The 14,460-nt window shown below is 48.8% G+C and overlaps 1 protein-coding gene across 2 annotated transcripts in view; it reads right to left on the bottom strand.

Annotated features, from left to right (window-relative positions):
* The window catches only part of sema4c (sema domain, immunoglobulin domain (Ig), transmembrane domain (TM) and short cytoplasmic domain, (semaphorin) 4C), a 134,758-nt gene that overhangs the window by 19,507 nt on the left and 100,791 nt on the right, over positions 1–14,460 (bottom strand). For both annotated transcript variants that reach the window (XM_073059267.1, XM_073059277.1), the window contains exons 9-11: positions 8,997–9,172; positions 3,125–3,269; positions 2,280–2,502 (exon numbers count right to left, since the gene is read on the bottom strand). In XM_073059267.1, coding sequence (XP_072915368.1) covers positions 2,280–2,502; positions 3,125–3,269; positions 8,997–9,172 — 544 coding nt within the window. The remainder of the gene's footprint in view (positions 1–2,279; positions 2,503–3,124; positions 3,270–8,996; positions 9,173–14,460) is intronic.

The raw sequence follows: 14,460 nt of genomic DNA, 5'->3' as shown, positions 1-14,460 counted from the left end.
TTACAGTACAGGCCCTTCAGCCCATTATGTTGTGCTGACCTTTTACCCTATTCTTAAGATCCCTCTAAACCTTTCCTCCTACATCATCATCTTGTGTCATGTCGTATGATGTAGGCGATCATGGTCTTTGATCATGATTGTTCTCGGCAAAGTTTTCTGCAGAAGTGGTTTATCGTTGCCTGCCTCTGGGCAGTGTCTTTACAAGATGGGTGACTTCAGCCGTTATCAATACTCTTCAGAGATTGTCTGCATGGCATCAGTGGTTGCATAACCAGGACTTGCGATATGCACCACCTGCTCCCGTGGCTTCACACGATCCTGATCGGAGAGAGCTAAGCAGGTGCTACACCTTGCCCAAGGGTGACCTGCAGGCTAGCAGAGGGAAGGAGCGCCTAACTCCTCCTTCGGGACAGAATATCTCCACCCTGCTACCCATCCCTCCTACATTGTCCTCCATTTTTCTATCATCCACATGCCTCTTTAAAAGTTTCTTAAAAATTCCTAATGTATCAGCCTCTACGACCACCCTTGGCAACGTGTCCCATGCACTTAACACTCTCTGCGTTTAAAAAAAACTAAGCTCTGACATCACCACTACACTTTCCTCCAATCACATTAAAGCTATGCCCCCTTGTACTAGCCATTTATGACTTGGGGAATAAGTCTCCAGCTTTCCACTGGATTCTATGCGTCTGATCATCCTATATGCCTCTATCAAGCAGCCTCTCTTCCTCGTTCATTCCAAAGAGAAAATCCTCATAAGACATGCTCCATTGATTCAAGTCACCATCCTTTCTCATCAGCTTTTCCAAGAATTCTGAACCAGTACTGTGTTCTTGTAACAGATTAGATTTAGGGAGAGGGCTTGGCCAGTTGAGAGTTTTATTCTTCTTATTATTTATTTAGAGATTCAGCACTATAACAGGCACTTGCGGCCCAATGAGCCCACACTGCCTAATTACAGCCGCGTGACAAATAGTGCTGTAGTAGTGTTCCGCTAACCACTGCCACCCATTTAAAGAGATTGAAGGGGCTGAGTACCTGCTGGATCGGTGCATCCTTTCTCCCCCCCGCTTTTATCCAGTCACTGGAGTGGCCCAAACCCAACGCTTGCCCACAATGTTCAGCAGACAGCACAGTGGTCCAGTTAGCAGAGCCACTGCCTCACCACTCCATTGATCAGGGTTCGGCCCGGAGCTCCAGCTGTGTGGAACTTTGCAACTCCTCCTGGTGACCGTGTGGGTTTTCTTCCACAATCACCCACTGGAAATGGCCCTGAGGGCAGGGGTGGGGAACCTTTTTGAGAGCGCCCTCCCAAATTGGCAATAAAAAAAATCCTCTCAACTGCTTAATAAATTAACTGTGGACATTTTACAGGATAAAGGATGAGCCTCGTTGTATATTCACATCAAATCATCGCTCAAAGTATATAAGAGACAGATAGAAATAAATGAAGCATTAGAAAACATGTATTAATATTAAATATTAATACAATTGAAAATAACACCGTTTCTAAATAGTATTGTTATCTACTGTTCGCTGTCCAAATACTGGCGGCGAGGATTTCTAAACATATCATCCAACAACGCGTGTCCGTGAAACCATTTCATTGATGTCAAGGCGGCACAAGATATATTTTGTGAAAACATCTCACTGCTTTTGGGTTGTGAAAGATCATTCGCTGCTTCATTTGGTAGGAGAGATAATCATTATGCACCTTTTTATGTATTTATTGAGACGCGGCGTGGAATAGGCCCCTCCAACCACGCTGCCCAGCCACCCTCCAATTTAATCTTAGCCTAACCACGGGACAATTTACAATCACCAACTAACTTACCCCACGGGTTATGTCTTCGGACTGTGGGAGGAAACCGGATCACCTGGATACACACACACACACACACACTCAGGGAGACTGGGCTGTGCTAACCATTCCACTACCATGCTACCCCATTATGGGTGGAGTTTAAAGAATTGATTGGTGGCTCTGCATGCCACATGCTAACAAGATTCTTGTGCATACCATAGGTTCGCCACTCCTGAGCAGCAGAATCTGGGGACGTTGGCGGGAATAAAGGGAGAATAAAATGGGTTAGCATGGGATAGGTGTAAATGGGAACTCGATGATCAGTATAGGCTCAGTGGGCCAAATGGCCTGTTTCCAAACTGGTCTAATCAACGGCTCGAGCGGAACTTCAGCCTTGCTTTTGAGACTGAAGTCCAATTGTTTCAAACACGGCACCACACATCCCCATTCCCCAACGAAAAGGGAGACTGACCTGTCCCAATGTACAGGACGGTGTACTGGATCCCATTCCAGGACAGGACCTGGTCCACCACGATCCTCGTGTAGTTGACGTTCTTCTGGATGAGTAATGGCCGCTCTCCCACGGGCTGCACCAGGTCATCCATCAGGGGGTGCTCCTTGGCGAAGTTGAGGGTGCTGTCGGGCAGCTCGAGGGAGGTGTTGTAACCGCTCATCCTGTGGCTGTTGGTGATGCACTGGGGGCAGGAGGGGAGCAGAGACACACACGTGAGGAGCTGGGGGATGGGGGGGGGGCCATTCTCACCCTGAATGCTGAGCCCGAGACCACCACCCACCCTGGGCCAGGAAGATCCCACTCTCAGTGTGGCCCACTGATTAGGCAATTGTGGTTAAGAGGACGGGGCAGGATTTAACATCGGATCAAGTTATCATGAGGTGCGGAGGGGGGTAGGAACAAGGGAAGGGGATATCAGGAGTGGAGGGTGCGTGGGTAGGCACGTGTGCGAGAAGCTTAGGACCCGAGTGCAGGGGGTGAAGCAGGTGTCAGGAGCTGAGGGAGGGTGTGTTGAGGAGCAGAAGGTGGGGCGAGGGGCAGAAGGGAAGGTGGGGCCAGGGGCAGAGGGGAGGGCGGGGCTGAGGGGCGGATGAGGTGCGGAACGGAACAGAGGGGACGATGAGTTGAGCAGTGGAGAGGAGCAAAAGGGAAGTATAATTTATGTTAATTTAGGGTTGTGTTAACTTCGAAGCTCCTGTTGTCTTGTAGCGTACAGTGCAGCTGCTGCAAAAAGCTCACGTTCACGGCTTTGATTCCCTGTACAACAATAAATTTGAACTCGAACCGTGAGCGTTATGACTTACCGCTCCAGGTCGGGGACTGGGCACCTTATCCGAGTACTGCCCCCACTTCTTCGCCTGCTCCCGGTACTCCTTATAGGGCCCATCAAACGCCTGCCGGATATCTTTTATCCGGTACTGGCAGACGGCAGACACGTCCAGGTCAGCCCTGTGGGCAGATGCACGGGGAAAGAAGCCAGTTAGACAGGGAAGCCATTTCACGCGGCAAGCTCACACACTGGCCCAGTGCCAAGGTGCTGGACCTCCGCCCGTCACTGGGGGAGCGACAGATGGCTCTGATCTCCAGAAGCACCGCAACACGCTGATCTGGAGCGTCGCATCACAGAGCTTAATCTTACACCCAGACAACCAAGCAGGAGCAAAGGGCAAAGGGCAGGAGGGGTAACAACTGTACAGCTGGTGCCCCGTTTTTGAGTTAAGACACGCTTCACAGCGCCCTGGGCTCACTTGCTGTTGCTCTCTGTAAGGAGTTCGGACGTTCTCCCCGGGACTGCGCGAGTTCCCACCCAGTGGTCTGGTTTCCTCTCAATCTCCAAAAACAAAAACCACGCACGGTGACGGTTAGGGTCAGTGAGTTCTGGCTGGCAAAACTGGTCCCAGAAGCTGGCCCCAATGCAATCCTTTCTATGGGGCTGGTCATTGATGCAAAAAAAAAGATGCATTTCACTCTTCTGTTTTGAAGTGTGTCTAGCAAGTAAAGTTAGACGTTGGGAGGGACCAAGTGGGTCAGGCAGCATTATGGAGGCAAGTCAACGTTGGATCGGGACTCTTCATTGGAACCTCACCCGATATTGACCTTAAGCCTCCACAGTCCATTTCCCTCCACAGCTGCTGCCCGACCACCAGCTGCACCCATGTTGCTGCAGACCCCAGCATCTGCAGACTCCTTCGTCACCCGTCTGCAAGTCAGGCGCGAGTTCCCAAATACGGATTTCTGGGGCCTACTCATCCACTTCACCCATCGTTCTCAGACCTGCCCCACCCTCACTCAGCTTCGAACCTCCTGTCCCAATGAAAGAGCTGAGGCGTAAATGCCTCTTGATCGAGAGGCCGTAAGCGTGGAGCTGAGCTGTGGGAGAAGCTGGCAAATAAGATATACCAGTTAATCTGAAGATTTAATAGTTAGGAATGGGCTGCACCGAGGGAAATATTTAGTGCTGCCCTCTTGATTTAGTTTTTGAATCTGAATTTCCTTAATTCTCCTCCAAAGATCCCAGATCACTTACTTCTTGTTAAACTCACTTCTGGACCTTGCCTAAATGTACCCATCTGCTGGTTTTAATCCTGTATCTGCCTCCTCTCTCTGGGCCCACCGTTGAACTGCTTATTTCTTCCATTCTCTGCACCCTCCCCCTTCCTCGCTGCTCCTCGCCTCTCTCCAATCACAGACAACCCTCACATGACTTCCTCCCCGACCCTGTCCACTACATTAAGCTCCCTGCCTCGCCTCTTCACGCCCCAGCACTGCACTGACAGAATCTTCCATCTCCTGCTGTTCCCAGCTCCCCCTCCTGCCTCATTTTTTTTTGGGTCCTCCACTGACTCCCCTTTATCTTCTTTTATTCCTTGCCTTCCTACTCCTCCTATACTTAGGGCCAAGATCACACTGATTATGGAAGATAAACTGCCAGTTGTCGTGCTGTGCCCCAGCCTCTGACAAAACCGATTTCCTGTTCTCTGAGCAATAGGGGGAACTCAAGAATCCTGGAGATATGTGGAAAGAGATGCGGATATGCCGGGTATTTCACCCTGACCCCGATCCTGTCAAGGCCAATCCCATCAGGTTAAAATGGGAGCAAATACAAAGCGAGGAGCCATTATATCAGGAGACTTCCTGCTGGACAAACGCAGGTTGTGAGAGACACTCCACCTGTACACAACAGATGGTGCCAGCAACCCTGGCCCCAGGGGCACAGAGTCCGAGAATTAACTCCATGGCTTTCAGGCTGATGACAACAGGAGCTCAGGGGAGAAACTACTTCTCATCAACAATGCAGACATCTTCCAGGGACACACTGTAGGGGGGAGAGAGAGTGTGAGATGTGGATGGGTTGGCATACAGTGAGGGGAGAAAAGGCACGTGGGGAGGGGGAGGGGGGAGAATGTGAGATGTGGATGGGTTGGCTTATAGTGAGGGGAGAAAAGGCACGTGGGGGAGGGGAGAGAGGGGGGAGAGAGAGGGAGAGAGGGGGAGAGAGGGGGAGAGAGGGGGAGAGAGGGGGAGAGAGAGGGGGAGAGAGGGGGAGAGAGGGGGAGAGAGGGGGGAGAGAGGGGGGAGAGAGGGGGGAGAGAGGGGGGAGAGAGGGGGGAGAGGGGGGAGAGGGGGGAGAGGGGGGAGAGGGGGGAGAGGGGGGAGAGGGGGGAGAGGGGGAGAGAGAGGGAGAGAGAGGGAGAGAATGAATGACAGCAGGAGAGGGGTCACAGCAAGAGTAGGAGCAGAAAGGGGATAGAGTGGCGGGGGGGGGTGAGAGGGACAAGAGTATCAAGAGCACACAAAAGAAAGTGAGCGAGAATGTATTTGATGGCTGCTGGGATAGGGAACATTTTCTAGGCAATGTCTTATACCCGTCATGTGTGACAACACATAACCAGCCATGGTTTCTTGCCTAGACAATGCTGTTCCCCTGTTGACATGGCAACAGTAATAGGCCTCCCATTATCTCCCTTCACGCAAAGGAAGCAACCCCTCCTCACATCCCACTGGCAGCGCCAGGGCTCTCTCGCATAGAGCTGTGAATGCTGTCTAAAGCTCCCTCCCAGATCTTTCCCACTGGGGCTCACTGGAAGGTGCTGATCATCAGTGACCCACTACGCTTCAGGCTACACCAAACCTTCCAACCTTTGCTACCCGAAACTTTCCCCAAGCTATTACTCGCAACGTAAGCCTCTGGAGTTTGGAAGAACAGATTTCCCTGTGGAACAAGTAGTTTAAATCCACGATGGCCAGGTCGATTGTGAAAGTGCTGACTTACTGCTCTTCTTTCCGGGAACGTGCATTAAATTCCAGATAGGATGCTTTTGGTTAAGTCCTTTTACGTTCAGTGGCAGACAGAATCAATGATACTCTTGTACACTTCCCCCATCCCTACCATTAGAAGCCAGTCTCAAACACATTCCACTAGGCTGTAATATCATTTTCTATAAGCACACACAAACTGAAAATTAATATACAGGATGCTCAAAAGAAATAGCTTGGAGATGCATTTTTTATGCTGCTGTGGGGTGGGGGGGGGGGGGTGAGAGAAGGAGGTGATACTGGAACAATCAAGGCATGGTTATTAACATTTACCAGCAGATCAATGTGCTGGGACACTGAAGTTCATCTCCAGCAGGGGTTCCCAATCTTTTCTTACGTCATGGACCAATACCATAAAGGGGTCCGCGTCCCCAAGTTTGGGGACTGCTGGCATGGTAGCGTAGTGGTTAGCACAATGCTTTACAGTACAGGAGAAGCGGGTTCGATTCCCGTCGCTGCCTGTAAGGAGTTTGTACGGTCTCCTCAGGTGGGAGAACGTACAAACTGGCTTCCCTCCCAGTTGGGAGGTTAATTGGTCATTGTAAATCGTCCCGTGATTAGGCTAGGGTTAAATCAGGGGTTGCTGGGTGGCGTGGCTCAAAGGGCCAGAAAGGCCCATTTGGCACCGTATCTGAATAAATAAATAGATCTCCAGGGTTTGGCCAGGGTTGTTATTGGACAGAACAAACTGGGAAATCAGCTCATATTGGTACAGAGTTCAGTGACCACAGAGTTAGAGTGAAGGACAGACGATAAAAGAGGGATGTGAGAAAATCGCTTACGCAGAGTAATTATAATCAGGGTGAAAACAGTCAATCAAGTCTTTGGAATGGGAATAATTTGCAGTACTCGGGGCAAAGAGCATGGGAGCCGATCTGACTGCATAACGAGCTGTTGGGGGAACTCAGGCAGTCAGCCACTTCTGTGCGGAGGGTCAATACCGCTCAGCTGGACTAGAAGACTAGGAGGGAGATAAGCCAGTATAAAGAGGTGAGGGGACGGGGCAGAGCAAGAGCAGGCAAGATGTGGTAACACTGTCTTACCCAGCTTCTTCCCATCTGCCATCAGTCCATGAACCTATGAACACGGCTTCGTTCTCCCCTTTTTGGGATGTTTATTTATTTTACTTTTAACTCAGAGCATTTTTCCCTTAAATGTCACGTATGGTACTGCTGCCACAAAACAACTATTTCACGATTTGTCAGTGACAACAAACACACAAGAGATTCTGCAGATGCTGGAAATCCAGAACACACACCAAATCAGCAGATCCTGAGGAGAGGAATTAGCAGTTGACGTTTCGGGGCCGAGACCCTTCATCTGAACATCAGTATTTTATCAGTGATAATAAAGCTGATTCTGATTTACTCCCCCTCACCTTTCTTTTTTAAAATAATACTGGCTGCCTCTCTCTCTACTCTCTCAATCCTGATTAAGTGTCTTGACGCAAGACGTCAACCGTCCATTTCCTTCCACAGACGCTGCCTGACCCGTTGGGTTCTTCCGGCTCTTTATTTTTGCTCCAGACACTGCAATCCGAGTGACTGGCGAAACGCGAGTGTGATAGGCCAAATGGCCTTCCTGTTTGCTAAGAGAGTTTCTATGGATCTATCTAATTCACCCACAACACCTTGGCCCAGTGTGGAACGGTCAACAGACCGTTTCAGCTTCACAATCTGTGAGGTAAACATCAGCCCAGCAGGAGGAGTGGAGTCAGGGTACATGTGTCTGAATTCTCTCTGAGGCCTCATAACATAAAACAACAGAGGTAGGCCATAAGCCTGTCGGGCTTGCTCCAGCTGATCTGGCCTTGGACCTAGCTTTACCCACCTGCCTTTTCCCCATAACCTTTAACACTCCTGCTATGCAAAAATCTACTTTACTGTGGCTTAAGTACGTTCAGTAGCCTCTACAGCTTCCCTAAGCTAATTCCACAGATTCACTACGTTCCTCTCCTCTGCCCTAAATCTACTGCCCCTGAGGAGCGTGGAGCCATGTCCCCTAGTTCTAATCTCACCTCCTCGTGGAAGTAACTTTCCTGAATGTTATGTCATTCGTCCATTTCACGTTTCCAGAAGATCCCCTCTCATTCGTCTGATGATAAGCCCAGGCAACATCTCTCCTCATAGGCTAACCCCCCTCATCTCTGTGATCAACTTGGTGATGCTCCCCTGCGCCGGCTCCGAAGCCAGTCTATCTTTCTTTAAGTAAGCAGAGCAGAAATGCATGCAGGTCTCCAGCTGGGGCCTTGAACAGTACCCTGTGCAAGGGTCAGCGGTGAAACTGTGAAAGCTGAACTGGCTTCTACTGCAGTGGAGACTCTCAAAGACAGACTAGATCGAGGAAATGCGGTGAGACACAGGCTGAGAGTGGTGGCATTGGAGGCGTGGGGCTGAAACCGCAAGACCATAAGATACAGGAGCAGAACTAGGCCATTTGGCCCATCGAGTCTGCTCCACTATTTCATCATGGCTGATCTGTTTTTCCTCCCAGCTCCAACCTCCTGCCTTCTCCCCTTATCCCTCATGCCCTGACCAATCAAGTGTCTATCAACCTCTGCCTTAAATATACAGCTGCCTGTGGCAACAAATTCCACAGATTCACCACTCTCTGGCTAAAGAAATTCCTCCTCATCTCTGTTCTAAAAAGGCACCCCTCTATTCTGAGGCTGTGTCCTCTGGTCCTAGACTCTCCCTCATAGGAAACATTCTCTCCATATCCACTCTCGCAAGGCCTTTCACCATTCGATAGGTTTCAATTTGGTCACCCTTCATTCTTCTGAATTCTGATGAATACAGGCCCAGAGCCATCAAATGCTCTTCAGGAAGGGAAAGGGATAAATCAGACATGAAAACCTACCACTGAGCCTGGAAGATCCCAAAAAACACTGTGTTTTGCCAGCTACTATCGTTCAACATGTAGATCGTCTGAATCTTGTTGAAGTGCAGTTGTTGCTCGGGGATTGAACATAGCAACCGGGCCTTCAGAAAGGTGGTCCACTTCTTCTGAAGCGTTCGAGCCCCTCCCAGGTCACCCTGCAATCGAAAGGGACAAAACGTGAACTTTGCCGAGCAACTTCAAAATTCCTTGCAGCTTTTGAAGAAGAGTCACGGTTCCACAGCCGACTGAACGTGCCCCACCTCAAAGTGCCTGTGAACTGAGCGGATTGGTGTGCTACTTCCATGGGAAGCCTGGAGACAGCCACGACCATGGGGGTCTGGAGATCACACATTGTCATGGAGTCATACAGCAAAGAAACAGGCCCATTGGCTCATACTAACCACTGTACTTATCTATACCAATCACCTCATTATAGGAAGGATATGGAAGCTTTAGAGAGGGTGCAGAGGAGATTTACCAGGACAACGCCAGGATTAGAGACCACATCTTAAGGCTGATTTATACTTCTGCGTAGTAGCCTATGCCGCAGCCTTCGTAAGTGGCCTGCGCCGTTGTGAGGATTTATACCTGTGTGCTGGTGTTTCTGCGTCGCTCTGCAATTCACCGCTAAAATGCTAGTTGGTGGTAGGGTTTCTATGCCACTGTGTAGAGTTTCTTTGTGTACCGAGTGCATCATGTTGGAGTTGGAGGTAATAAATGTTGTACAGGGGTTACTTTTATTGAAATTACTGCAACGCAGAAAAGAGAGAAGACATTGGGGGAGATGGTTATGTACGACCACTGAACGGATTGAGGCAGAAGGAGGGTGAATTTTCTGTGCTTGTCCGGCCACTGAGAGACATGGACGAGGAAATGCATTTCAAATATTTTCAGATGTCGGCAGGTAGATTTGACGATTTGGTTCATCGTCTCCAACCAGTTATTTCGCATCAGTGTACGCACAGTATGCCCATAGACAGGAGGAAATGCGATGCTACCAAGCGGACCAATCACAGTTGTTGTGGTCTGCGTCGCTGCGACGCGCAGTTCCATTTTTGGAGAGGTGCGCGTCAGGCTACGGCGTAGGGTAGGGCGTAGGTTTGACACAGAAGTATAAATCAGGAAACATCAAGTGAACTAGAGCTGTCCTCTTTGGAATGAAGGAGGATGAGAGATGATTTGACAAAGATCTACATGATGATAAGAGGCATTGAAAAGAGTGGACAGCCAGTGCCCTTTTCCCCAGGGTGGCAACGGCCAATACAAAATGGAATAACTTTAAGGTGCCTGGACACCAGAGGTAGGTTCTTTTTACGTAGAGAGAGTGGCAAATGAATGGAACATGGTGTCATGGTGGTAGTAGAGGCAGACATGTTAGGACATTTAAGACACTCTTAGATGGATACATGAATGATAAGAAAATGGAGGGCTATGTGAGAGGGAAGGATTAGATTGGCCTCGGAGTAGGTTAAAAGGTTGGCAGATCCTGGGCCGAAGGGCCTGTACAGTGCTCTTATGTTCTCGTCCCATTTACCCACATCTGGACTTTTTGCCTTGGCAACTCGAGGCAGGCAGAAATGTTTCTAACCCTGGAGAGAGTACCTGCCTTCACCATCGTTCCAGGTCGAGCAATGCAGATTCCAATTAACCTGTGTGATAATTCCCCTTCTTCCTACAGAACCCTTCCACTTCATGCACATTCTCGTGCCTAATTAAGAACCTCTTGATTGCTCTGCAAGTACATTTCAGACACCCATCACTCTTGAGTTTTTAAAAAAATCCTTTTAATTTAACCCCCCCTCACCTTAACTGCCTTAAATGCACGTCCTCTGGTGTTAGACATTTCAACCCTGGGACAAAAGATTTTGGCTGTCAGCTCTATCCATTTCATAATTTTACAAACTTCTGCCAGTTCTCCATTCAGCCACCCTCACTCCAGAGGAAACAATTCAAGTTTGTCCACTCTCTCTATATAGCAACTGCCTCTTATCCAGGCAGCGTCTGGTAAATCTCTTCCACCCCAGGATTTCTTCATTAACAGATGTTTCTCTGTGCTGTCTCCCTCTATGATAGTCATGACTCTGTGTTGAAAAAATCCAGTTTCGTTGCCACATTATCAACACTAGTTTTGTACTTCGGATGTACTTTTTTTTAAACTGTTTTTAGGGCAGCAATGAAGGTCCTCCATCTCTGGGGGCGTTCAGGGCTTCCTTCGTCATGTCAGTAACCTCCTCTCGGTTTTCACTCCTGTCAGCCATGCAAGTCCCGGGTGGGGACTCAGGAATTCCGTCACACTCAGATGTAGAAGGATTCTTCATTGCTGTTTCCATAGCAATTACTGATCAGGGTCGTTAGCCCTGAGCTGAACGCCAGAACTAGGAGGACTGGTGGGACCACTCTTAGTCTGGCCTCTAACCTTTGACCTGTTTGGCATGGGTGACCCTACCAAGAGCCAAAGCATAAAGCCCTGACTCCAGCCAACATCGCTCTCCGGGAGGTCATTGACGCACACAAGCCTCAAACCACAACAAGGTTGTGGTCCTCTTAGAGGTCAGATGTACTCAGTTAACAATTAAGCCCGCCCTGCACCTACTAGAGTGCTGGGATTTCATCTAATTTCTGAACATTAATCTGGACCTCAGTGCGATACTTTAATCTCTCAAGGTGCACTTCTGCAGGACTGAAAGTGCAAACCCTGGACGGAGGTAGTCACTGAGGGTGCTCTTCAGGGGAAAGCACCAGAGACGAATGTAGACAGCTGCTGGAAACCGGCAGCTCCCAATCTGCGTCCTTGCTGTGCTTTGAGTAAATGCTACTCCAGCTTTGGGCTTTAAAACAATTTGTGGGGTCCTTCCCCCTTTCGTCCTTGTGCTCTGCTCTCTGCGGAAGGCAAAATTACTCCTGCACAGCGAGCGGCTGCAATCTAGAACATACTGTGCAGTGAAGAATGAAAACAACACAGCCAGAGCAACTCATCAGGTCAGGCAGCATCTATGGACTGTGGCAAACAGCTGACATTCCTGATGACGGGTCTCAGCCCGTTTATTTCCCTCCATGCCTGACTTACTAAATTCTTCCTGCATTTTATATGTGTTGCTCTAGATATTCAGCAGCTGGCTGAATATCTACATTATTTACTGGGATAGAGTGCAGAATTTGAGCTTCACCAACTTAAAACCTAGCCTAACCTTTACCTAACCCACTTTGGACCGTGGGAGGAAACTGGAGCACCCGGAGGAAACCCATGCGGTCACAGGGAGAACGTACATACTCCTTACAGGCAGCGGCGGGAATTGAACCCAGGTCGTTGGTACCGCAAAGCGCTGCGTTAACCACTACAATACCGAGCTGCTTCATCTCTTTCGAGTAATGGAAGCAGAGTTAACTCGAAAGGGAGAATGCTAAGAGTCGGAACGAACAGAATTTACTGAAATCTGGAGGGGCAAGGCGCACGAATCGGAGGCAAGTAAGGGAGGAGACTGCTTAATGACTTGGGACGCAATTAGCATCTGAGCTTACACAGGACTCTCTGTGCCCTGAAGTCAGTCTAGATAGCTCACAATGTGATTAGCTCAGGCGATAAAATCAAACCTCTCAGACCAAGATCGTCTGACCTATTCTGCCCTTTACATTTCAGATGCATTTTAAACCCACGACCTCTCCCAATCAGGTTGTCAAAATTATGTGGGTTGCAGCAAAAAAAAACAAGCCTTCTGGGATTTAATTGATGCTGACCAGAAATTACTTTGTCAGTTCCTCCAGCAGCTGGAACCTCGATCTGATTCCAATTGAACTGAAAATGAGAACCTGGGGGTCAAAAGGTTGCCACACCCACCCCAGTGGGAAGCCCCAGTTGTTGAAAGATATGCATGATGGAAGGGGATTTAACGAGAAGCGTTCAAATTAGGAATGTGATGGGGGGGGGGGAGAGGAAGGATTCGTCAGAGAGCAGATGCGAGACGGGAAGTGGGGGGTGGTGGATGCCAATTTGAATGCAGGCACAAACGCAAGGTGGAGGGGCAGGAGGACGGGAAACAGCAGGTCAGAATGACATAGGTATTCTTCAACATCCCAAGGCTTTGATGGAAAAGAGTGCATAAATCAATGGCTAGAAGACGAAGAGCATCGTTCCTTGGGCTAGGTACTGGCAAACAGTTGTGAAATAACCTGGCAGTGGGTTTTACTGCCTTATCGTTCCCTCTCTCCTCTCCAGCCTCCCCAGATTAAGGACATTTTCAATAGCTGATGCCTCAGGAAGGCAGCATCGATTACTGAGGACGCTCACCACACAGGACATAGCCTCTCCTCGTTACTGCAATCGGGGAGGAGGGACAGGAGCATGAAGTCTTAGGGACAGCTTTTTCCCTTCAACATCAGATTTCTGAGCAGTCCGTGAACCCGTGATCATTGCCTCACTCTCTTTTCGCACTACTTATTGATTATACATTTCTTATTGTTGTGTATTTCACGGCACTGCTGCCACAAAACAAAATTTCACTACATGTTCTGTTTACGTATTGAGATACGGTGTGGAACAGGCCCTTCTGCCCCTCAAGCTGTGCCGCCCAGCAACCCCCCGACCTACCAACCGGTACGTCTTTGGATTGTAAGAGGAAACCACAGCACCCGGAGGAAACCTACACTGTTTACCATACAAACTCCTTACAGACAGCAACGGGAAATGAACCCAGGTCCCCTGTACTGTAAAGTGTTGTTCTAACCACTAAGCTACCATGACACTCTATATATGATAGTGATAATAAATCTGATTCTGTCTGTTAATACCTCATCTTACAATTTCAGCTCCAACGTCCTATCAGTTCTGGATTTCAATCACTCCGGCATTGAGGGGAGGATATAGGATATATGCAGAAAGGTAGAGTGATCCAGAGGAAGAAGTGGGTGTGTGGGATGGAAACCCAAGCTCCAACTAGATGATAAAACCCTGTAGACACAGCGTTAGGGCGATTTCTGAGTCACAGTATATAGCAAATCTTCAGACATGAACATGGATTGTAGATTAAATTTAAAATGCAACCCTGAACAATAGCTTTCCTACAGCTAAAGACTGGAGTTGATTGCAAACCGGACAATGCTGATTAACATTCATCTTGGGTGTCTGGAGTGTGGGGGCAAAGGAGGTGGTGTGTGAATACTCTATGTACTTCAGAGGAAGCACTGTAGATATGTTGTAACTATGGAATTGTCCTGCTGTTAACTTTGATCTTCATCACATAAAAATGCCATGTAATATTGGGTCAGGAAGCCTCTTCCTCCAAGAGTGTCTGTATATGGTGCCCGCTGCTTGTTTTCACTGAATAAGACATTTCTATAGCCACTGACTGGCTCCACTGCTCCTCCTGTGACCTCGCTCTCATTACAGCAGTACAAGCTGAAATGAGACACTGTTACATTAATGGATGTTTGAGGGGAATTGGAGGCA

This window comes from Hemitrygon akajei, chromosome 1 (assembly GCF_048418815.1).
Source record: "Hemitrygon akajei chromosome 1, sHemAka1.3, whole genome shotgun sequence".
Classification (NCBI taxonomy): Eukaryota; Metazoa; Chordata; class Chondrichthyes; order Myliobatiformes; family Dasyatidae; genus Hemitrygon; species Hemitrygon akajei.
The sequence above is the reverse complement of the archived record's forward strand: the minus strand, read 5'-3'. Positions and strand labels throughout refer to the sequence as shown.